Source organism: Panicum virgatum, chromosome 3N (assembly GCF_016808335.1).
Source record: "Panicum virgatum strain AP13 chromosome 3N, P.virgatum_v5, whole genome shotgun sequence".
NCBI lineage: Eukaryota > Viridiplantae > Streptophyta > Magnoliopsida > Poales > Poaceae > Panicum > Panicum virgatum.
Genome location: NC_053147.1, coordinates 55,270,582 through 55,294,830, shown reverse-complemented (window position 1 = coordinate 55,294,830; position 24,249 = coordinate 55,270,582). Strand labels below are relative to the sequence as shown.

The 24,249-nt window shown below is 44.4% G+C and overlaps 2 protein-coding genes across 3 annotated transcripts; both read right to left on the bottom strand.

Annotated features, from left to right (window-relative positions):
* Positions 1-9,483: 9,483 nt before the first annotated feature.
* On the bottom strand, positions 9,484-16,335 carry LOC120667906 (pentatricopeptide repeat-containing protein At3g29230-like). Its single transcript, XM_039947894.1, has 3 exons — positions 14,497-16,335; positions 10,707-10,947; positions 9,484-10,153 (listed from the first exon to the last, which is right to left on the bottom strand). The coding sequence occupies exon 1, from the start codon at positions 16,333-16,335 to the stop codon at positions 14,626-14,628; it is 1,710 nt and encodes a 569-aa protein (XP_039803828.1). The 3' UTR covers positions 9,484-10,153; positions 10,707-10,947; positions 14,497-14,625.
* A 233-nt stretch (positions 16,336-16,568) lies between these two features.
* LOC120666225 lies at positions 16,569-23,338 on the bottom strand. Of its 2 annotated transcripts, none has more exons than XM_039946012.1 (11): positions 23,168-23,338; positions 22,753-23,054; positions 22,377-22,454; positions 21,729-22,285; positions 20,062-20,643; positions 19,810-19,964; positions 18,311-18,516; positions 18,093-18,226; positions 17,639-17,940; positions 17,428-17,531; positions 16,569-17,040 (listed from the first exon to the last, which is right to left on the bottom strand). In XM_039946012.1, exons 2-11 carry the CDS (start codon positions 23,027-23,029, stop codon positions 16,970-16,972), a joined length of 2,466 nt encoding a protein of 821 aa, XP_039801946.1. In that variant the 5' UTR covers positions 23,030-23,054; positions 23,168-23,338; the 3' UTR covers positions 16,569-16,969. The 2 variants fall into 2 exon arrangements, with proteins under 2 accessions (XP_039801946.1, XP_039801947.1); XM_039946013.1 differs by having other exon boundaries at positions 21,729-22,292; positions 23,168-23,330.
* Positions 23,339-24,249: the final 911 nt, after the last annotated feature.

The following is a 24,249-nucleotide window of genomic DNA, read 5'->3' as shown; positions in this document are numbered from 1 at the left end:
TGGGTTTGCAACCTAGGGTGACAAGACACAAAACAAGCTCTAGTAAAGTAAATTGCTCAAAGTAAAGACAAGAATAAAAGAGAGCAAGAGTAGTAACCGAGCTTGACACAAGAATATATCCCGTGGTGTCGATGACTTGCCGGTCACCCCTAATCCACGTTGAGGTGGATTCCAAGAATCAACCGCTCCTCTATCAAGAACCTCTTGATCTTGAGCCGGCTTAAATCAAGGAACCGCTCCACACCTCGATTCCACTAGAGTTGCTCTTCACCACTCCGGTGAGGTGAGCACAAGACCTCTCACAACCGAAATCGGGGCTCCTCAACAATCTCCTTGGAGGTGCTCCACGAAATCCACTTCTCCAAGCCGTCTAGGGAGCGGCAACTCCCAAGAGTAACAAGTTGATGACGCTTGCTTGAAGTTTCCCTAATGCCACAAAGCTCAAACTCTTGATGCAATGCACTAGGAAGCTCTCACACTCTTAAAAATGCAATCTCTAAGCAAGTGTGTGTGAGAGAGGGATGCCTTAGCTCTAATGTGTCAAGAATGCAATCCAAATGGCCAAGAGAGCCTCCCAATGGCCGGGCATTGGGTATATATAGACACCCCTCAAAAAACTAGCCGTTACACTCTTTTCTGCGAAGTCGCGGACCGTCCGCGTTTCAAAAACCGGACTGTCCGCCGTTATAAGCCAGTGAGTCAGAGTGCAATAAATGCATGTCAGAACTAGCCGTTAAGCCCTGGCGGACCGTCCGCTCCCCAGTGGCGGACCGTCCGCAGTTAAGAGTTCCAACCCACCAGAGACTAACATCGTCTCTGGAACAAACTTGAGTTTAGCCTGCGGACCGTCCGCGCCTCAGGAGCGGACCGTCCGCAGTTTAACTTTTCAGCCCAAACCAGAGAAACAACGTCTCTGGTACAAAAATGAAATACAGTAGCGGACCGTCCGCCCACCTGGGCCGGACTGTCCGCCAGCCCACCAGAGCCTCTGCAAGCTCTCTGGAACGATCGCGGACTGTCCGCCCCTCTGGGCCGGACTGTCCGCCAGCCCACCAGAGCCTTTGCAAGCTCTCTGGAAACGGGCGCGGACTGTCCGCCCCTCAGGTGCGGACTGTCCGCCGTTACTCAGTGAGCTCTCGAACTTAGTCTATTTCAAATCTTTTCAAAACGCCGTTAGCCCTCATGCATGCAACTAGACATTTTGAGCAAAATGGCACTAAAGACCCGTCAAGCATGAGTACACAACCCCTCTTGATAGTACGGCTAACTATCCAACAAATCCGGTCACTTTTCATCCACTAAACGCCTTGTGACCGGTAAAATGTAAAAGCCCTATTTTATACCTTTGCCTTGAGCCCGAGCTTTGCTCATCATCTCCAAAACTCCATACGTTCACAACCAAATGTCTTTCATCCGTGAATCAACCTATACTCATCTTCTCAAATGAAATCGTTAATCCACAAACCGTTGTCATTAATTACCAAAACTCGAATTAGGGGCCTAGATGCTTTCAATTTCGTAGGTTGCACCAAGGCAACAAGACCGTGATGGAGTATGTCAACACTTTCAATTACCTTGCTCAATATGCTCTAGATGACATCAATTCGGATGAGAAAAAGCAAGATTGCTTCATGGATGGGTTATCTTTGAGGCTCCAATCTCATCTCTCTACCACGGACTTCTGGGATTTCAATGACATGGTTAGCAAGGCAATCAAGGCTGAGTACAAGATGACTGCACTAGAGAATGAGAACTGCAAGATGGATGCAGAGAACTGCAAGTGGGCTGCTTCTTCTTCAACCGGTGGTAACTCACAATGCCCGCGCATGGGACTTCCTCCTCCTCCCCGTGCGCCCGGTTTTGGAGCTCCTCAAGCTATGTAGATGCCACGCCGTCCTCCGGCTCCCCAAGGTCAACCTCCTCGTGCTCCGGGGCAGCCAGGAGGTGGTGGTGGAAATGCTTCCCGTGGGCCATGCGTCAATTGTGGTGGTCAAGGCCACTATTCTAAGGATTGCCCCTCTCCGAAGAAGAATGGAGCCGGCAATGCTCCGAACCCACCAGCTCCTCCTCCTCGTCAAGTTGCAAAGAATGGGCAAAATTCCAAGCGCGGCAAGCTGAACCATATTACCGTGGAAGAAGCTAGTGATGATGTGCAAGTTCTTTATTACCGTGGAAGAAGCTAGTGATGATGTGCAAGTTCTTGTTGGTATGGTTTCTATCAATTCTAAATCCACTCGGGCATTATTTGATTCCGGTGCATCTTATTCCTTCATGAGTAGAAAGTTTGCTTTAGAACATAATTTTCCTATTCGGATAATTCCTACTCCATTTATCATTGATGCTCCCGGAGCAACATTAGTATCTAAGGAAGTGGTCAATCTAGCTCAACTTGAAGTTTCGGGGCTGATTTTCATGGTGAACTTTGTGGTTATTGATCTAGAAGAGTTGGATGTCATAATTGGGATGAATTGGATGACTAAACATGATGGAATTATTCGGGGCAATCCTCACTCTATTGAACTTAGGCACCCTTCCGGAAAGCGGGTTAATATTTATCTTCATGAGAAATTGGGCTCTCAACTTCATGCTCTAAATGTCACCATTGTACCGGAGTTAGAGGCAATTCCGGTGGTGTGCGAATTTCTGGATGTTTTTCACGAAGAGTTGCCGGGGATGCCTCCCGACCGGGAAGTGGAGTTTGTTATTGAGTTACTCCCCGGGACGGCCCTGGTATCTAAAAGACCTTATCGCATGCCTCCTAATGAACTAGTTGAATTGAAGAAGCAATTGCAAGTTCTTCTTGACAAGGGATTTATTCGTCCGAGCTCCTCACCTTGGGGATGCCCGACTCTTTTTGTCAAAAAGAAAGATGATATTCTAAGGATGTATGTGGACTATCGACCGTTGAATGAAGTGACCGTGAAGAATAAATATCCTCTTCCTAGAATTGACATCTTGTTTGATCAATTAGTTAGTGCTAAATTCTTCTCCAAGATTGATCTTTATTTGGGATATCGTCAAATCAAAATCCGAGAGGAAGATATCCCCAAGACAGCTTTCTCTACTCGATATGGGCTTTATGAGTACACGGTTATGTCTTTTGGGTTAACCAATGCCCCAGCATATTTCATGTACCTCATGAATTCTATTTTCTTTGAAGAGTTTGATGTATTTGTGGTAATTTTTATCGATGACATTCTTATCTTTTCCAAGACCGAGGAAGAGCATGCCGAACATATTCGCATTGTTCTTCAAAAGCTTCGTGATCATCGTCTCTATGCCAAGTTCAGCAAGTGTGAATTTTGGCTTAAGAAAGTGGCTTTTCTGGGACATATTCTTTCGGAAAATGGTGTAGCTGTGGATTCAAGCAAGGTGAAGGATGTGCTTGATTGGAAACAACCTCAAAATATTAGTGAGATCCGGAGTTTTCTTGGACTTGCGGGTTATTACCGTAGGTTCATTAAAAATTTCTTCAAAATTTCTAAGCCTATGACTGAATTGACAAAGAAGGGTGTGGAATTCAAGTGGACTGATGCTTGTGAGAATGCTTTTCAAACCCTCAAGACCAAACTCACAACTGCTCTCATTCTTACTCAACTGGATATCACTAAAGGATTTGATGTGTATTGTGATGCATCTAGAATTGGACTTGGTTGTGTTCTTATGAAAGAAGGCCGAGTCATTGCTTATGCTTCACGTCAATTGAAGCATCATGTGGAAAATTATCCTACCCATAATCTTGAACTTGCAGCCGTTGTTCATGCTCTCAAGTTATGGCATCATTATCTTCTTGAAAATTCTTGCAATATCTATACCGATCATCAAAGTCTCAAGTATATCTTCACTCAAGCAGAACTCAATATGAGGCAAAGAAGGTGGCAGGAATTAATCAAGGATTACAAATTGGAAGTTCATTATCATCCCGGCAAGGCCAATGTGGTCGCCGATGCTTTGAGCCGAAAGGCCCAATGCCATTGCTTGCGTACCCGGTCCGGAGTTAACACACTTTGTGATGATTTTCGGAAGTTAAATCTCTCTATGGTGGAGCATGGGTCGCTTGCCTCCTTAGTTATCACCTCTAATCTCATTGATGAAATCAAGGAAGCTCAATGTGAAGACAAAGGCGTGATGAAGCTTAGAGATAGAATTAGTGAAGAAAAGCTCAAGTGTTTCAAGCTCGATGACCAAGGAATTCTATGGTTTGGGAAACGATTGGTGGTTCCCAAGAATTGTGAACTTAGAAAAAAAATTCTTGATGAAGCTCATGAATCTCAATTGTCTATCCATCCCGGTAGCAACAAGATGTATCAAGATTTGAAGCAAAAAATTTGGTGGACTCGCATGAAAAGAGAAATTACAAGATATGTAGCCGAATGTGATGTTTGTCAAATGGTGAAGGCCGGACATCTCAAGCCGCCCGGAACTATCCAACCTCTTCCTATTCCTTCTTGGAAGTGGGAGAATATATCCATGGATTTATTACCGGGCTTCCTCGTACTCTCCATGGGTACAATTCCATTTGGGTTATTGTGGATTGTCTTACAAAATCTGCTCACTTTCTTCCGATCAAAGCCAACTACTCAGTGGAGAAATATGCGGAGCTTTATCTCACCAAGATTGTTTGTCTTCATGGAGTTCCTAAGTCCATTGTGTCGGATAGAGGTCCTCAATTCACAGCTCAGTTTTGGAAAAGTCTCCATGATGCCATAGGTACCGATATCACCTTTAGCACCGCCTATCATCCTCAAACCGGTGGACAAATTGAGCGAGTTAATCAAATTCTCGAAGACATGCTCAGATCATGTGCAATTATTTATGGAAAAGGTTGGGATGAATGTTTACCCTTTGCTGAATTTTCCTACAACAATAGTTATCAAGCAAGCATTGGGATGTCACCATTTGAAGCTTTGTATGGGCGGAGTTGTTGAACTCCTCTCAATTGGTCGGAATCGGGAGAACGAGTATATTTTGGCCCGGACATTGTTATGGAGGCCGAAGAGAAGGTGAAGACCATTCAAGAACGACTACGAGCAGCACAATCTCGCCAAAAACATTACGCAGATCCGAGTTGGTGATCATGTCTATCTCAAGGTTACACCTTTCAAGGGCACTCAATGATTCCAAGAGAAAGGCAAACTTGCTCCTCGCTACGTTGGTCCATTTCAGATTTTGGCAAAACGTGGAGTGGTCACCTACCGTTTGGAATTGCCACAATCTCTATTCACCATTCATGATGTGTTTCATGTCTCTCAATTGAAGAAATGTCTAAGAGTTCCTATGGAAGCCACCAATTTGAAGATCTCGATATTCAACCTAATCTTCCTTACAAAGAGCATCCTATCTGAATTCTTGATCGAGCGGAACGCAAGACTAGAAACAACACTACCAAATTTGTGAAAGTCCAATGGAGTCGCCATTCCGAGCGTGAGGCAATATGGGAACAAGAAAACCAACTTCGACAATCTTATCCCGACTTATTCACGGATGAGTATGTGCATCCATGATCCTCTCTCCATTTCATCTTGTTTATGATAATCTAGAGATTCTAGGATAGTTACTAGATAATCCATTGAGTTATTTCTTCGGATTGCATCTCATGCTTTAGAGAAGACACCCAAACTAAGATTATTATAGACAAAATCATGACTTGAGGACAGCCTGCCATTATCCAAGAATCTTGGGCAAATCATTCCAAATTGGGTTGATTCACTAATCTAAGCCATGGACGATCTTCTATCTATGTATTCTTAGTGAAATCTCGGGACGAGATTTTTCCAAGGTTGGAAGAATTTGTAACATCCCTAAAACAAATTTGAGCATAATTAATGTTATCATGTGCATCAACATTCAAATTTAAAACTGCACTTGGGTTAATATCCGGAATATCCGGAATTGCATCCGGAACATCCGGGTTGGGGTTTACCCGGAGTTTCCGGGATGGTTTTGGCTAGCTGGACACGTGTCACCCTCACATCACTCATTTGCCACCTCACCCTTTCCCTGGCCCACGTGTCAGTCCGAGTCTTTCACCTGGGAGTCTCCTCCCAGCTCTCTCTCTCTCACTCCCTCACTCTCTCCCACTCCTTCTCTCTCTACCAAGGCCATGGAGGAGCTCTCACCCCTCATCCACCATTGAGGGACCTTCACATCGCCGGAGCTTCGCCGGAGATCGACGCCGTCAAGCTGCACCACCATGACCTCGTCTCCTAGGAGCTTTCCCAAGCTTCTCCTTCCTCTCCTTCCTCTCCCTCAACCCTCGAGCAAGAAGGACGACCTCGAGCTTCACCAAGCCCTCTTCTCCATCTAGGAACCCTTGCTGAGGTAGTTCTTGTCCCAGGTAAGCTCATTTCCTTTCCCGATCTAGTCTCATTGCCCTAGGTTTAGAGCCATTGGAGTACCCCCACCATGGATGACCTAGAGCTCTCAAACCCTAATGCATGTAAGCCTTAGCTATCAAAACAGGCTCCCCACACTTTGAGAAACCCCTGGAAGCATACCCTATCACAAACTATGGACGAAATCGTGACTCTGGACTTTCCACTACCAGCCATCCGGAGTGTCCGGTTTTAAACCCGGAGCTTCCGGGATTGGAATCCGGAGTTTCCGGATTTGCCATCCGGAGTATCAAACTTAGGGCCGGAGTATTCGGGTATACCCTGAAACGATGCCCACACCTACCCTTCTGCAGCCCTTGCACTTAATTAGAGACAATGCACTTATGTATATATACATCTAGTCTATTTTATTTTACTTCCGCACTAATGAATTATACTCTCCCATGTCATATGCATCACCCTACAATCATTCATGGCATATATACTTAATTAGCATCATTGCATTTGTGTAGAAACCGAGACTCCGGATCAAGAGGCGGGTGAGCACGAGTCGGAGCTCGTGGGAGATGACACTTTCTTTGTGACCCAAGGCAGGCACCTTAACATCCTTCTGTCCTATATTTTGTATCAATGAAGTTTATATATGTGTCTTGATTGTGCATGAGTTACTATCTGTGTATATATATCAATGCTTTCTTAGAACCTATTTGATGCATTACTAGCCTTGCCTAGGATAAACCCTCCTAGTTGAGTATGCTTGTTAGGCGTCACGAATTATATGCTTAGTCTTGCATAGTTACGGTAGAAGTCGAGAGGTGGCAAGGTCACCACCGCTCGCGAGTTATAGGATATAATGTTTGATTCTACTTAGTTTGTCAATGCTGAATAAAATTGAGCAACTATGAATTGGTGATTCGGACTTGGGCAAGTATGGTAGAGCCATGTTGAGAGTGGAACTCAAGTGGCTAGACTTGCTTGAGTTGATTAAAGACCGATGCGTAATCGCTTTGATACTTGAGCACTTTTTCTGTACGAACCACATGCTTAATAATGGGAAGGTAAGCCAACTAGCATGAGCCACACCTTGCCTTGATCGGATTCGGTGCGGGTTGTGATGGAGTGTGATCGGCAGTTCCGGTGCACTTGTCCTTCCCGACTGTTCGCTCATAGCCGGTTGTGTTTGTGTGAAAGGTTGAGGCATGAATCAACACTTATCCTTGGCCATGGGTATGGTCGTTGGTCTTGTCCTCATGTGGGTAAAGTTGTACACCCCTGCAGGGTTTTCGATCTATTGCAATAGCCGCTCTCTCGGACATTGAGCACGCTCTTGTACTTTGACTTTAACATAGAGTTACTGATTGGAGTTCATGGAAGATTGAGCTCAGGGGCGGATACAGGAGGGGGGCTAGGGGGGCTCAAGCCCCCCCTAAGCTCCCCTAATTACACGTAAAACACTGTAGCAAGACCTCCAAATCACCATTAAATCTTCACACAAATCAACATCTCTATTGTTTCAGCCCCCCTTGCCTCCAATCCTGCATCCGCCACTGATTGAGCTTATGATACATGATCACTTTACTTATGCAATTTCATTGATGTATGCTTAGAGATCATAGATGCTATGTCTTTTGCTTCTTACAACTTGATCAAAGTAGATGTTTTTATGCAAAACTAAATACCATGACCTATCCTTGCTACTAACCAAATGCATTCTCCTTGAGGTCGGGCAAGTATATACCCATATCGGATAAGTCCTGCGAGTGCCCTTTGTACTCATGGTGCTATCGTTAAAGTTGTTCCAGGTGATGCGCAGCCGGAGGCCGTGTTTGGCTACTTTAACTCCGCGGATGGAGGTGCGGGTGAGGAGTAGATGACCGGTGGCTATGTGAAGGGCACTATCGGTATATAGTGTTAACCTTCTATTTTGCGTTATGCATGGAGTGCGAAGTAGTAGAACATTTCTGCTGCAAACTCTGAAAACTTAATGTAATGTACTTTGAACCTCTTTGTAATATAAACTTGTGTGTGGATGTGCTTATGTAATGGTATTACTGTTGTGCTAGTGGAGTGTGTTTAAATCCTGGGCGGTGCTCATGACACATTCCAAGGACTACCGGGGTTAGTCCTCTCTAATGGAGTTGATCAAAGGACGATGACTCGATTAGGCGGGATTAACTTGGTCTGGTTCCTCACAGTGTCACTAGCTGCTAATGTTTGTTCCTCAAATAATAAAAAAATATCTCATGAACTTGTCAAGGTGTTATTTTATGATCGTACTTGTAATTCCTGTACTCGTGTTCACTCGCTGTAGTCTCTGTTGGGAACCGGATCGTACCATTGTTTATTATGGATGGATTCGGATTGGATACGGATGAAATCGGATCCGAATGTCACCTTTTACCACATTTTAATTCAGATACGAATACGAATGCGAATCTCATCGGATACGAATACAAAACGGATAGTTCGAATCTGGATTCGAATCCGCATACCTTCTCGATTTGAAACATAGAGCTATTACGGTATAAGTTTATTTTGTCAACAATTTTATAGTAGATCAAAATCATTATACAAGCGGGGAGTAAAGGATTAGAAGATAGCTAATAAAAAAAGAATATAATTATCTATATATAGCTAATAAAATAATGTTAATCATGAAATAAATATATTAAATAGTTAAAGTTAATTTTTATATTATTACTAATTTTAATAAATATATTATTAGTTATCTAGTTTTCTAAATAATTTAAATAGTGTACAACATTAAGTAATTAGGTATAAAAATAAGTTTAAGATTGTCTCACTAGTCATTTTTTCTTTGCGGATACGGATGTGATCGGATATTCCTTGAATACGAATATGGAATCGGATAGAGAAAAATTCTCAAAGTCGGATTCGAATGCATCCATATGACATCCATATTAAAATCGAATACGAATACAGATATCCATATTTACATTTTAAGTGGATACGAATACGGATAATTCGGATGTTCAGCCATCCGAATCCATCCTTACTTGGTATGCCCTCCACAGTTCTGATGAATGGAACACTAGCCTTAAGGTAATGCAAAAAAAAAAAAACTCGCAAGTGTTTGAGAGAGCAGGGTGCCATTTCAGCAGAAAATACATCACAGAAGTCACAAAACTAGGTGTCCTTTGAAATGGACCAGAAAAATACTATTTTGCTTTGCACAGTACACAATCTGTTTATCATCCGATCCGTACATGTATAGATTCAGTCATTTGACTAAACCGAAGCTGGACCGTCCACCGGGGCGCTCACCAATTCAGTACTTTTACCATAAATGCCATGACGAAGAAGAACAACAACAACAAAGTTCATTGTTACGGCCCTTCCGGTGGGAGCTGAATCGGCTGGAAAGTGGGCAATTGAAAAGGAAGGAGCATGGGGGTGACCATAGAGTTCGATGATAGCCCATTGGAACCTCAAATTACCTTAAACTGCGAATCCCTGAACCCGTACTGCCTGGTGCTATCAAGATTCGTCAAGCATCATCATTGTGCCTATCCTTGATGCTGGAAGTCTCCATGTACCTCTGCTCTGCAGACACAGGAGTACAGGACCAACCGTTCGTGGTCAGAGTTTCGGAGTGTAGATTAGAGAAGCTGTCACTAAGGTACTCAAACTGCCCTGGCACGGCATCAGGCGATGGCAATTCATTCAGATTGGGTGCTCAACAGATGGCAAAGGTATTTGATTGTCGATGCCACTGATGCCGATCATGTCAGAGAAGGTAGAGCTGATGCCAAACTTGGATTTCTATGCTGCATCTCCCCCTTGAATGCCACAAATTCCTGCAAAGAGAAGAACAGCTATGTAACTCCATATTTTGAAAATGACTGAAGAACCATGTTCTCAACACATTTTTGAATTTAAGCTTTTAAATTTCAGTTGCAGCATCTGCTTGCCACAGGGGACAACAACAGTCCATTGAAAGTTGCTTCCCCAAACTGTAACATATATTCCATATCCTTCCCCCTATGTGGTAACTGTTGATGGCTAAGCATTGTTGTTTTCAATCTAGTAACATCAAATTGTCAACCTATAAATGTTTTTATACATATTGATAGTCAAGGTTAAAAAAATGTTTGACCGGCAGAAATCCTAAAATGGCATGTATTTGAACCACAGGGAATGCTTTTTAAGAGCATTCCATTCCTATTTTTTAAGCCCTATATACACTTTTATTATGTCTCTCCATATATGCTTCTTTGATTCCCTATTCTTTAGCAAAATAGCAAAGCTATTTTTTTAGCAAGATGCAAAGGAGCAATAAGGACTAGGATGTTCCAAATGTAAAACTGCAAGAAAAATGTTCGAGGACAAAAAAAGGTAAAGGAAAGTTACCAGAAAACTCTGAAGTCTGAACATGTCCAGCCTCGAGAGACTGAACTCAAGCAACAAATGATGTTTGTTTTGCCAATGTTTCTTCCATATAGCTTCTCCATAGTTGTGTCAAGATCAAATCATAAATTTTAAGTACCGCATCAATCTTTTCTTAAGCAAAGATCCACAGCTCTTCATGTCATCTCTACTAGAGATTCAACAAGATTCATCCGCGTGAGAGCAGTTAAGAATGAATGGAATCCTGTATCATGAAACATACACAACATAAATAGGTTCTGAATGTCTGCTATTCAATTTATCAATCTATCTACAATGTTTTAATGGCAAGATGAACAGCCCTTCTGCTCACTAACAAGCAATAAAATCTTTTCTGCAGTGCAGCATTATTTTTTACAGTATTTATAATATTGTTTGTAACTCCGGCTATACTGACTGGAAGACTCTCTCTCCTGAGTCGTCTCAGCATAGCCGGTCCCAAGCCCGGGTAAAGGAGGAGGGTTGCGTTAGGTTTTGGCAAACCAACATAAAAAATAGCCACTCTAATGGATTTGAAACCCACAAGAAACTCGTTGGGGCGTAACCCTCTTAGCGACGCGCTACATCGGAACCCGGGTGTGGTGATAAATGGGCAAGGGCCGGGTCGCCATCCCCCCAAGGGCGCGTCATATCGTGACTTGGGTACGATGATAAGTGAGCAAGGGTCGGGTCGTCACCTGAATGGTGCGCTACATCTGCGCCCGGGTGTAGTGAAAAATGAGCAAGGGTCTTCGCACTTCCCTCGACGGGTGCGAAGGGTAAGGAAGCTAGTCGAGCCAACTAGGATTCATATAGGTAGTTGGAACGTAGAGTCCCTAACGGGTAAGTTGCGAGAGCTAGTTGATGCAGCAATTAGGAGGCGTGTAAATATTCTATGTGTTTAGGAGACTAAATGGAAGGGCCAGAAGTCGAAGGAGGTTGAGGATACTGTCTTCAAGCTTTGGTACACGGGAGCAACTCCGGGTAGGAATGGTGTAGGCATCTTGATTGATAGGAGCCTTAGATGGAGTCGTAAAGGTTAGAAGGCAAGGCGACCGGATTATCCTAATCTGGTTGGTAGTTGGAGATTCGGTTTTGAATGTGATCAGTGCCTATGCCCCTTAGGTAGGCCTTAGTGAGAACACCAAGATGCAATTCTGGGAAGATCTAGATAGCATGGTTAGTACCGTGCCTACCAGCGAGAAACTCTTCATAGGAAGAGATCTTAACGGCCATGTGGGTGCGACTAATGTAGAGTTCGAGCGAGTGCACGGGGGTTTTGGGTATGGTAGTAGGAGTCAAGAGGGGGAGGATGTGTTGAACTTTGCGTTAGCCTACGACTTATTGATAGCGAATACCGTGTTTAAGAAGAGGGAATCCCATCTTGTGACATTTCGTAGTGGACAACACTCGAGCCAGATCGACTTTATCCTTGCTAGGAGGGAGGATAGACATGATTGCTTAGATTGTAAGGTGATACCTGGGGAGTGTGTTGTCCCTCAACACAAGTTTGTGGTGGCGGACATTCGTCTTCGGGTACGTGTCCACCGGGACAAACGTGCCAAGATTGCGAGAACAAAGTGGTGGAAGCTTAGAGGGGAAGCGGCACAACCGTTTAAGGAAAGGATGCTAGGTGAGGGGCCTTGGGAAGAAGGAGAAGACGCAGATGACATGTGGCTAAAGATGACAACATGTGTTCGGAAGATGGCCTCAGAGGTGTTTGGCGTGAGTAGGGGAGGCAAACAGGAGGGGAAAGACACCTGGTGGTGGAACGACGAGGTGCAAAGGGCTATTAAGGAGAAAAAGGAGTGTTTCAAGTGCCTTCACCTTGACAAGAGTGCAACCAACATCGAAGGCTATAAATTAGCGAAGAGGGTTGAAAAGCGAGCTGTGAGTGTAGCAAAGGGTAAGGCGTTTGATGACCTGTATCAGCGGCTAGGCACAAAAGAAGGGGAGAAGGACATTTATAGGATGGCTAGGATCCGCGAGCGGAAGACAAGAGACATCAACCGAATCAAATGCATTAAGGATAGAACAGATCGATTGCTAGTGAAGAATGAGGAGATTATGGATAGATGGAGAGAGTACTTCGACAAGTTGTTTAATGGGGAGAGTGAGGGCCCTACCCTTGAATTAGATGACTCTTTTGACGATACCAACAGACGTTTTGTGAGGAGAATTCAGGAGGTAGAGATCGGAGAGGCTTTGAAGAGGATGAAGGGAGGTAAATCGATGGGCACTGATGGTATCCCCATTGAGGTGTGGAGATACCTAGGAGATAGAGCAATAGTATGGTTAATTAAGCTTTTTAATCTCATTTTTCGGTCAAACAAGATGCCGGAAGAATGGAGGAGAAGTATATTAGTACCTATCTTCAAAAATAAGGGTGATGTTCAAAGTTATACTAACTATCGTGGGATTAAGCTGATGAGCCATACGATGAAGTTTTGGGAGAGGGTTATCGAGCATCGTCTAAGAAGAGTGACAAATGTGACCCAAAACCGATTTGGGTTCATGCTTGGAAGATCAACCATTGAGGTGATTTTCTTAATACGACAATTGATGGAGAGATATAGGGAGCAGAAGAAGGACTTGTACATGGTCTTCATTAACCTTGAGAAGGCATATGACAAAGTACCGAGAAATGTCATGTGGTGGGTCTTGGAGAAGCATAAAGTCCCAACTAAGTACATTACCCTCATAAAGGATATGTATAAGGATGCAACGACGTTTGTCCGGACATGTGATGGCAACACCACTGACTTTCCTATTAACATAGGCCTACACCAGGGGTCAGCATTGAGCCCTTATTTATTTGCTTTAGTGATGGATGAGGTCACAAGGGATATAAAATGTGAGATCCCTTGGTGTATGCTCTTTGCTGATGATGTGGTGCTAGTTGACGAGAGTAGGGCAGGGGTTAATAGGAAGTTAGAGTTGTGGAGACGCACGTTAGAGTCGAAAGGGTTCAGACTTAGTAGGACCAAGACCGAGTACATGATGTGCGATTTCAGCGCGACTAGGCATGAGGGGGGAGACGTTAGTCTAGATGGGCAAGTGGTGGTCCAGAAGGATACTTTTCGGTATTTAGGATCGATGCTACAAAAGGATGGCGATATTGATGAAGATGTTAGGTATAGAATTTCAGCTGGCTGGTTGAAATGGCGGCAAGCTTCTGGCAACCTTTGTAACAAGAGGGTGCCACAAAAGCTAAAAGTCAAATTCTATAAGACAGCAATTCATCCGGCGATGTTATACGGTGCTAAATGTTGGCCTATAAAAAGGCGACATGTCCAGCAACTGAGTGTAGCAGAGATGCGGATGTTGCAGTGGTTTTGCGGGCATACAAGGAGGGATAGAGTCCGGAACGAAGTTATTCGGGATAGGGTCGGGGTGGCACCAATTGAGGAGAAACTTACCCAGCATCGACTGAGATGGTTTGGACATGTCCAACGAAGGCCTCCTGAGACGCCGGTGCGTAATGGGGTTCTTGAGCGGGTCGATAATGTAAAGAGGGGTAGAGGTAGACCTAAACTGACGTGGGATGAGTCGGTTAAGAGAGACCTAAGGATTGGAATATCTCTAAAAAGATAGCTTTAGATAGGAGCGCTTGGATACTAGCTATCAATGTGCCTGAACCTTGAACTTATTTCTTTCGGATTTCATCTTTAGCCTACCCCAACTTGCTTGGAAAAAAAAGACTATATTGTTGTTGTATAATATTGTTTGTGTAAAAATAGGCAGTTCTGACATAAATTAGATCATAGTACCATACCTTGACTGGGCTATGTCCTTTTTGTGTCATGGATTCTGGGCAGTACATGTTTCACGTACACATCGCTGTGTATTCAATCATTGTGAAATGAAATCATCCTTGATATCACCCTAAAAAGCAACACAAACGTTAAGCCGGTTGAAGATACAGATGCTCAAGGATACTGTAAATCTCATCAGAATTAGGGTGGCTCAAGTCCCTCGTTAAGAACTCATGAACAACTCTGTCCACTTCAACCCAGCTGCACCCTGCCGTTTTGTCAATACCCTTCCCTCTCATCGATTGCCTCACAGTTTCAACAAAGTCCCATTGCTGGCCACGAGCCAATGTGTTCGCAAGGAGTATATAGGTTCCAGGATTCCTTGGTTCAATTGTAATGAGTTCTCTTGCTGCGATCTTACCAACTTCTACTTGGCAATGTTTTCTACATGCATTGAGCAAGGCTCCCCAGACTCCTGCATGTGGTTTCACTGGCATTGTCTGCACCAAGAAGTATGCTTCTTCAATGAGCCCAGCTCGGCCATATAGATCCACCATGCAAGCATAGTGATCTAGGGATTGCTCAATTGCATAATTTGTCGTCATGGACTCAAAGTAGTGCTTTCCATCGTGAACAAGTCCGGCATGAGCACAAGCTGATAAGACGCCAAGAAAAGTAATGGAATCTGGATGTAACCCTTCCAAAACCATCTCATTGAAGAGATGAAGTGCCTCTCTGCCATGCCCATGGTGTGCAAGAGCAGTGATCATCACATTGTAAGACACTGTATCCTTAAGAGATGTCTCAACAAACAGCGAATGAGCTTGGCTGACGCTACCGCATTTGGCATACATGTCAACCAACGAATTCAGCACGTGGCAGTTCATTTCGATGTAGCCTTTTTTCAAAAACCCATGAACCTGTCTTGCAACTGACAAAGAACCAAGCTGCGCACAAGCGGACATCAGCACAGCCATAGTCGCAGCATCAGGTTGGAACCCTGCAAGGCGCATCCGATTGAACACCCGGACTGCATCAACCCACGAACCCTCCTCCGAGCAAGCAGAAATCATCATGTTCCAGCTATTCACACTCCTCTCCGGCATCTCTTCAAACAAACCCCTCGCGGCACCAGTCTCCCCCTGCCACAGGTAACCCGTCATCATCGTGTTCCAAGAGATCGGGTCCCTCTCTGCCATCCCGTCGAACACCTCCCAAGCAGCCGCCACGTCCCCAGCCCTGACGTAGCACGCCACCATGGTGTTCCCGACCACCACGTTCCTCGCAGGAATTTCGTCGAACACCCTCCTCGCATCCGCCACCTGACCAAGGTTCCCGTACATGTCAATCAACACGGCGCCCACGTGCGCGGAGCGTCCCAGCCCTGCCTTCCCCAAGAACCCGTGCACTTGGAGCCCTTCCAGGACGGCACGCAGTGCCGAGCAGCACCTGACCACGGAGCTCGCCGTGAAGGCGTTCGGGCGCGGGTCGCCGCGCCGGAGCATGAGACGGAACAGCGCGAGCGCGTCCACGGCCGCTGACGGCGAGGAGGACGACGCGTGCTTGGCGTAGGCGGCGATGGTGGCGGTCCAGAGGTAGACGTTCCCGGAGGCGGCGCGGACGGCGCTGTCGAAGACGGCGCGGGCGTGGCGCGGGGAAGGCGACGCGGCTATGAGAGCGACGGCGGCGCGGGCGGGGAGCGGGAGGCCCCGGAGGAGGAGCTGCGCCTGGAGCTGCCTCGCCGTCGCCGGGGTCGTCGCGCGGCGGGCGAGGCCGGCCACGAGCGCGGGGAGGACGCCGGCATGCAAACGGCCGCGAGGTGGCAGCGCCGCGCCGCCGGCTGCGGCACCGTGGCGCATTGGTGCCTTGTGGGGCGCTGTACGATTCCTGTGAATTGTTCTTGGTTCAATTTTAAAAAAATGATTGCAAATAACGATATTTCTTAGGCACGAACAACTTCAAAAAAAAGTATTTTTGATAACATTTAATTCAAGTTCATGACAGCTGCGAAACTGTACTGATGGATTTAACAACCAAGAGCGCCGGCAAAAATCGGAAACCGTGGCGATTACTACTACAATGAAAACAAAAAAAAAAGCAAAAAGGGATCCACTGATCCACATGTTTCTCCTTCTCCAGTACAATTCAATGTGGGGCCGTATATGGTACAACCGCGAGTGCAGTAACACAGTTTACAAGTAACAAGGAAAAAAAAAGAACACAGCAAAACAAAACAAAAAATGGCAGCAAACTATGCAACCCAACATTACAAATTTCATAAACCTGTGTAGTTGACCTGCCCTGTCTATGAATGGACTTTGAGAAATCTAATTATGATACAAGGTATTGTGCCCGTTTCTCCGTTTATGGCAGCAGCCATCCTCACCTATATCTGGTGAAATTTTGGCTCCAAGATCATGCCCTTGGAGCGCCTATGTCCAGATCCAACAGAAATGAACAACATACTTGCCTAGTATGGCTTCATCTCATACCCTAAGAACTTCCAGATGAAATGCCAGAAGTAGCGTGTATCTCCAAGGAATGCTCCGGTATGTAGGTAAGACCTGCAAGAGCAACGATCAGTTCTCAAGACTGAAAAAATTAAAAGATATATATGATGACATTATTGAGATGTTGAATGTATTTAAGACATATGGTAGTCTGAAGTCTGAACCTACTGCGTTAATATTTTTAGTTCACTTCAAGCAAGGAAGATTCCTCCCAATGTCTGACAGCCAGTAAGAAGAATCTATAGATTCACTAATCAAAATTGACAATTCTGCATCTAGCAGCTAAGGCAGCACTTATTGTCACAAGAATTACCTTTCTCCCTTGCACATTTAACTCTTTTTTTTGTCACAAGAATTACCTTTCTAATTCTCCAGTAAGAAAATTGACTGGCCACTACTACTTTGCACATTTAATTCTTTTTTTTTTGTCACAAGAATTACCTTTCTCCCTTGCAGTTATTTGAAGTGTATCAAGTGTAATGATCCCATGTGATAATGGAAGCAGCTCAAGTTTGACAGTGGTGCTCGAACGTGGAGGAACACACCTGTTAGCATCCACCACACTAGATATTATTCCACAATGTTTTGGAATAGAAGGAGCACAGTTGCAAGCTAACTTTTAAGTATAGAAAAAAAGGGTAAGGTTGAATACCCTAGAGGCACTGCACTTTGCAACCACAGATGAGTGCAGCCTAAAGCATTACTTATTCTATTTCCTACATTATCACTTTCTTTTGGAGATGTAGCCAGGACAGAATTCAATCTTCGAAAGGCAATTTCCTGTTTTCCCAACCCAGATCTTTTTGCTGACTCATTAACACCATCATGAGAACCATTTGGTGTAGTTGGAGCTGAGTTCAAGGATACAACTGAAGAAGAACCAGATGCTTCAGGAGCAAGGACAGTTAACGTAAGGTTTTCAGATGTCATATTAGTAGCTTCGAGGGTTAATACCTGGAAGGAAACAATATATTACTGTGGAAGTGACAAATGGAGAATTTGCATAACAATAATCGAAGAGGTACTTCTTTTAATTAAAATTGCTGCGGGGATCTCCCCCACAGTTTCGTTTCAAAAAAAAATAATCGAAGAGGTAATGCAATAACCTGCACAGGGAGTTGAGGAACTCGAGCACCCAGGCTTGGATTTCTTAAAGACAGTTCGGATGATACAGAGATCATAAGATCGCTAGCTGCAGAGGGTCGCCAGGTTGTGGCTTGCTTGAAAAAAAGTTTTGATTCTACAGAAATCAAAGGGGTGTGAATCAGAAATATCCACTACATTCCTGTTTTCAAGAATCTATTCTGTTTCATCAACAGTTTACCTGTGTAATTGCAGCGATAAGATACCAATACAGCATACTGGTCACTTAGAGCAACATAGGGAACAGCAACCTTTGGTGTAGTAGTATTTAAAGTAGCACCGGTCATCGTTGGGAGTGACAAAGCCGGAGGTGCATCACTGTTGGTCCTCCGTTCCCTTGAGGACATAGTTGCTGGCTTCAGAATAAAAGAGTGCTCCTCGCCCCTCCTATATAGATAACAAATAATGCATAGTACTTAAAACAATGCTCATATCCTTTCAAATTTATTACGAGCAGACAACACTAAATTGAGACTCCCTTTGGTTCAGCTTTTAGCAGCTGTGGCTGCGGGCAAAAGCCACGAAGCCAACCGAAGGGGTGAGCTGACTACCAAAGCTTCTAACAAAAGCAGCTTTTCGGTAGTTCAATTCTAACAGCATGTAGCACCCCTGCTTTCACTGGCTGTGGAATCGAGATTTTCATCGAAATTACCCGCCTACCACTCATTATGCGTACCACTTCGCCAAAAAAGAAAACACCGCGCAGGCCTTTTCTTCCTCGTCATTCTTCCCAGCGGCAGCGCCCCTCCCCACTCTGGCCCCCTCCTCTCCTCCCGGTGGCACCCCTCCTCTCCCGTCGGAGCTCGCGGCCATGTCGACTCCGCAGGGCATGGCAAAAAGGCGGAGGCCACCGGCGTGACGAGGCAGGTGAGGATCGGCGCAGGAGCTCCGGCGACGCCACCGTCAAAGCCGCTCCGATCCTACTCCCTTTTCTCCCTCTCTCATCCCCTTCTTCTTTCTCCAGCCAAGAAGAAATCCGAGCTGGGCAGTCACCATCCCCCGGGAAAATCCACAACAACTCCTCAACTCCTCAACTCCCTCCTCTGCCACTTCTTGACGAGCTCCGGCCACCACACGGGCGGGAATTGAGGATCCCGCGGTCGCCATTGGAGGGGTCGCAGCAGGCCGGCGCGGAGGGGAGGACCGCGGTGGCCGGCGCCGAGCGGCGGGGCTGCGGTGCTTCGGCGCCGGGCAGGTCTCCGGCCGGCGTGGTGGGGAGGAGCTCCTCCGGCTTGCATGAGGAGAGGGGGGTGCGGGAGTGAGATCCGAGAGAAAGACGATGCTGATGAGTGGGGTCCACTCGTCAATGAGAGGGAGAATCGAGTGGGTGGACTGTGAATGACATGTGGGGTCCACCCGTAAGTGTTTCCAAAAAAAAAGCAAAGGCTGTTTAACCAAACAGCTTTCAGCTTTCTCACAGCTCATAGCCTACAACAACTTTTCCCACAGCCACAGCTTGCAACAGCTTTTCTCATAGCCACAGCTCAACCAAACACACCCTGGGAAAGGGAAACAACAACTATAAAACTTGGTACATTCCAGTATTCAAGATTCAAGAAACCAAGATTCTAGAGAGAAATAAATTTCTTATTGATGAAATCATGCTGTTCTTCAACTCTACATAAAGCAGCACTAGCAGATAGGTCATCAGCAGAATTAACGAGAAAAAGTTGCATATACCTGAGTGCTAGATTTGGCAAGCTGTGACCATGCCCAACCTCAATACTAGCAATTGGTAATGACAAAGGAGCACCTCCTTTGGATGCCTCCTCAAATACGATAGTAATTGCATCAATGAATACAACAATATCTTTCGCATGAGTAGGAGCAATGTTCTGCAGTAGAAATTCATGATATAAGCTTATTTTCGAAAAATTAATATACGAAATGAAAAAACAAAAAAGAATGTATGCTTTCATATATTCAGCGCACCTTTACTGTGACGCACAAAAGATTTTCAACGGTACATTTTGCAGCAAAAGAATGAACCTCAATTGGTTGAATGATTTCAACTTTTCTCCGCCATCTTTTTCCTGGTAGATATACGCCTTCTAGGCCACAACGTACAGAATACCTTTCAGGTTCCAAAGGAACTCCTCTAAATGAAAGCTGCCCATCATTTATGATATCAGGGGTTTTTGCAGGCTTTTCAGGCATAAATTCTTGACTTTCAGATATTGATGGTGGTCTTATGTTGTTGGGTGTCTGAACAGAAGAAGCTGAAGGCATGGAGTAGCTTCTGAAGTTAAATATTTGAGACCCAGTAGAAGAGTAAGCTTGCTTGTGTGATGCACTTGGATTGAGAGTAGGGGGCGCTAAAGAACGAGGCGGTAATGTGCGATCTAAAGGAAGCAACCAACTAAGAAGCTCCCTACATGGATCGTCATTGCTGTCTGAAAGTCCATCCACAAGATTCTCAGGCATACAGTTGCTCGATATACTTTTCTCAAACTGAAGAACTTCAAGCACAGGATCTTCCAGTTTGTTAACACCAACATTCACTTGCAAAACAACCTGCATCCTTCCAATAGAAAACATGACTGTTGAATCAGCATGCATTTAAGCAGTGAGAATTAAAATAAAATACATGGATGAACAGCTAAATGGCAACAATGTTAACTTCTTAAGTTCTTATACAAGATTATTTTTTTAGAAAAAAGTCATGCTCGTCTCTGCAAATAGCCAAATAATAAATTACTTTATTTGGTACTTGCATAGAGGATTCACATAGATTTCATAAAAATGACTTACTAATAAAGTTTCAGAAAATTACACTGCATAAGGTTACAGAAACACAAGCTACATGAATCAATTTCACAAAAGTACACTTTTATTGACATTCTATATAGCTAAAACCACCCCTTTTCAGTAAGTAAAATTGCAAAACTAAACTTCTATTGTTATATTGTATCGAAACTGAACATTTGAAGTTTTAAACTCTAATGAAAATGCAGTTTCATGACATGGTATGAAAATATATGTGCACTGCTGCAATATGAAGTGAAAATAGAAGTATACTGTTCAAAAATTGATTCTAGCAGTGTAGTTTTGTGATTTTGAGGTCAATAAAAGTGCATTGCAAAACTGGTTCAAAAGTGTAGTGTGTAGTTTTGCGAAATTTATTCTGACCAAGAGCAGTTTTCTGAAATTTACTTCACAGAAGTCAATGTCATATTTAAAAGTTTTCAGGACACATCTCACTTGTAAGACCGATCATTGCTGCCAAGTTGCTAACTGGTGAAGCAGGTGCTCTTCTGGGTCCACAGTAGACACCACTTTATCATTGGGTTCCCAAAGCAATGAAATGATGAATGCCAGTTATTACATGTTTGCTCTTATTATGTGGAAAGCTATTTATACCTATCAGCATTTAGTAAAAAACCATTTAGAAGCAATGTTGCTTAAAGAAATCAAAGGGACAGGTGTAACAATTTAAATTAACATGAATATCTCGGTAGGTCCCTGATGCTTGGTTAAGCTTAGCTTGAAGTATAAAACTTGCAGTTATTTATGCAACGTCCATATTCAATGGTCATACAGTACAAGAAGTTGTAGCATATATGTCGCACGGCAATAAAAAAGGACCATTGAAAACATACCACTATGTCTCCATTCTGCAGAGAATAACACTTCACAGTATCTCGAGCGACTCCCCCAGATGTGCTACCATCGAAAATCCCTTTATCAGAAATGGTGTTGTAAATATTACTCCTTGGAGCCTTACTATTTCCCTGGCCATCTGATCGTCCGTCTGACATCTTAGTTGTGGTAGCTCTTTTTTTGGACCACAGAGGTTCATCTGACTCTGCGATCCGGACAAAAAAATTGGATTCTCTGAATCTTCGCAGCATAAGTTCTATTTGCTGTTTATGATCTTCCATCTGAAGGAGAGATTGAGTCTCCAAAATATCATGCCCTGAAGGAGAGGCATCACTATTGAGTTCAACACTCTGCATATCATTATCAACATCCTGACAGCCATTTTCTCCAGTTGTTCCATTATCATGACCATTTGCATTGACAGGACTAAATTTATCCGTGGAGTGTTGCAAAGAATTTCCATTCTTAGACATCACCGCAGCAATTCTGAAGGGGGATATAACCTGTATATCTTGCTTAGAAGATGACAGGCATGCCAGTATATGAACCTGCTCGCCTGATAACTGAACCAAGTCAATTCCAGAAAGGTTACAAGTATAAGATGCAGCGCCAGACATCTGAACCGAAGTCACAGGGAAGAGACATACCTGGAAAAAGGAAGGAACGGTCCAATGGCCGCAACTGCACCATTTCTGAAACATCATTCCAATTATCAGGTAGTGACTCTGCAAACAAATTATGGATGTTAGCAACCATCAGTAGGGATATTAAAATGCTTTTGACAGCGTGAAGAAGTCACCAATAGCACTTCAAAAAGAAAACATATAACTGGCCATAAAGCATTTAGCATGTAATTCCTGTAGCTGACTCTTCCGCATTCAACCCAACTTGTCATCAATCAAGGTGGTAAAGATTAAAATAAAGTACATCACAATGGAAGCTTCTATTAACCTCATACAGATGAAAGGTGCAAACAATGCATTTCTGATACAAAATGGGACAAGCAAGCCGAAGGCACCCAACTGTACGGAATTGTGATCCACCCTTCGTCCTCCGCGACATCAGTGTGCGTCCCCGGCAGCACCGGACCCTTGGAATCTAGGGACCCGGAACCCGCACCGGCATCCCCAGGCCCATTACTAGCGGCTCCATCCTCGCCGCGGGCGGAGGGGGGCTGGTACGAGTCCTCCGCGATGATGAGGCCCTCCAGCGTCGTGGCTGGCTTCGGCGAGGCGTCCTCTGGAATCCGCGGCAGCTCGGGCGCCGCGGGCTGCGCGGCGCTCCGGTAGAGGAAATTCATCGGTGGATGCTGCTCAAATCCCTTCCTGCGGAGCAGACAAGAGCAGCGGGTAAAGAGGCGAGATCTGCACCGTGCCTGCTAACCGGCGGTTCCACTGAATCTGGCGGAATTTCGTGCGAGCAAGCGAGGATCGCTGACCGGCACTGGAGGGGAAGCAGAGCAGGCCTCCCCCGGGCGGATCTCCGCTCCCGCTAGGCGGGGAGGCGCGCGGCGGCGGGGGGATCAGATCCGGCAGAGAGTGAGGGGGGGTCGGCGGCGATGGGCTCGAGCGGCCGAGCCCGACGTTCTTTCCGTCCGCGGACACAGGAGCCGCCGAGCCGGTAAACACTGACGGGTGGGGTCTCTTACGGATTTTCTTTAAATGCATAACAAAATAAAAATTTTCATAAAAACTTGACCACAATTGAACGATAGGAGCTGCATGAATTATTTTAATTACTTACATAAAAGCATAGATCTATAGCTATTTCAAAAATTTGTACTAAAACATACCATATTACATTTTCATTGTGTAAATCTACTCATGTGGAGTCCAACAATATTGGATTTTCTATTTCATAATTTTTCTATAATTTACTCTGATTTTTTAAGATTCAACGGAAATAAATAATAGATAAAAAACAAAACTACACCACCGTACTAAAATCGGGCTGCAAAAGTGGGTTAAATATCTAGTTTTGCAAAGGTGAAGTGTTAGAAAATCAGTTTTGTAGTTTTAGGAGGTGATGTGATCTACCATGGATACGTTGGAGGTTATATAGATCTTTTTCTAACCATACTTCTGTATAGTACTATAACTATGTGCACGTGAACCATCTAATGTACGTAATATTAAAAATGATATAAGATTTAGATTATGTTTTTAATAGTGGACATGCTTCAAATACACTTAGCATCTCCAACAATCCTCGGTAAACATCTACCAATAAAATGATATACCACTTTCATAGATTATTGGGAAAGGTATTTTTACAATTGCCCAATAACCTCACCATAATACAACTAATATTTTGGGAGAGAAAAATTCTCTTTTTATTGGGGGGGGGGGGGGCTTGGGGTGGAATATTGGGACAACCAAATAATTATCAGGAAAGTGAGAGGGGAACCATTAGTCTATCATACATTTGCATCACTATTTATCATCATTCATAACAAAGTACTCTAGTTCTCCTTGCAACAAATCAATATTGCCCTCATTGATTCATCCCAAAGAAAGGATG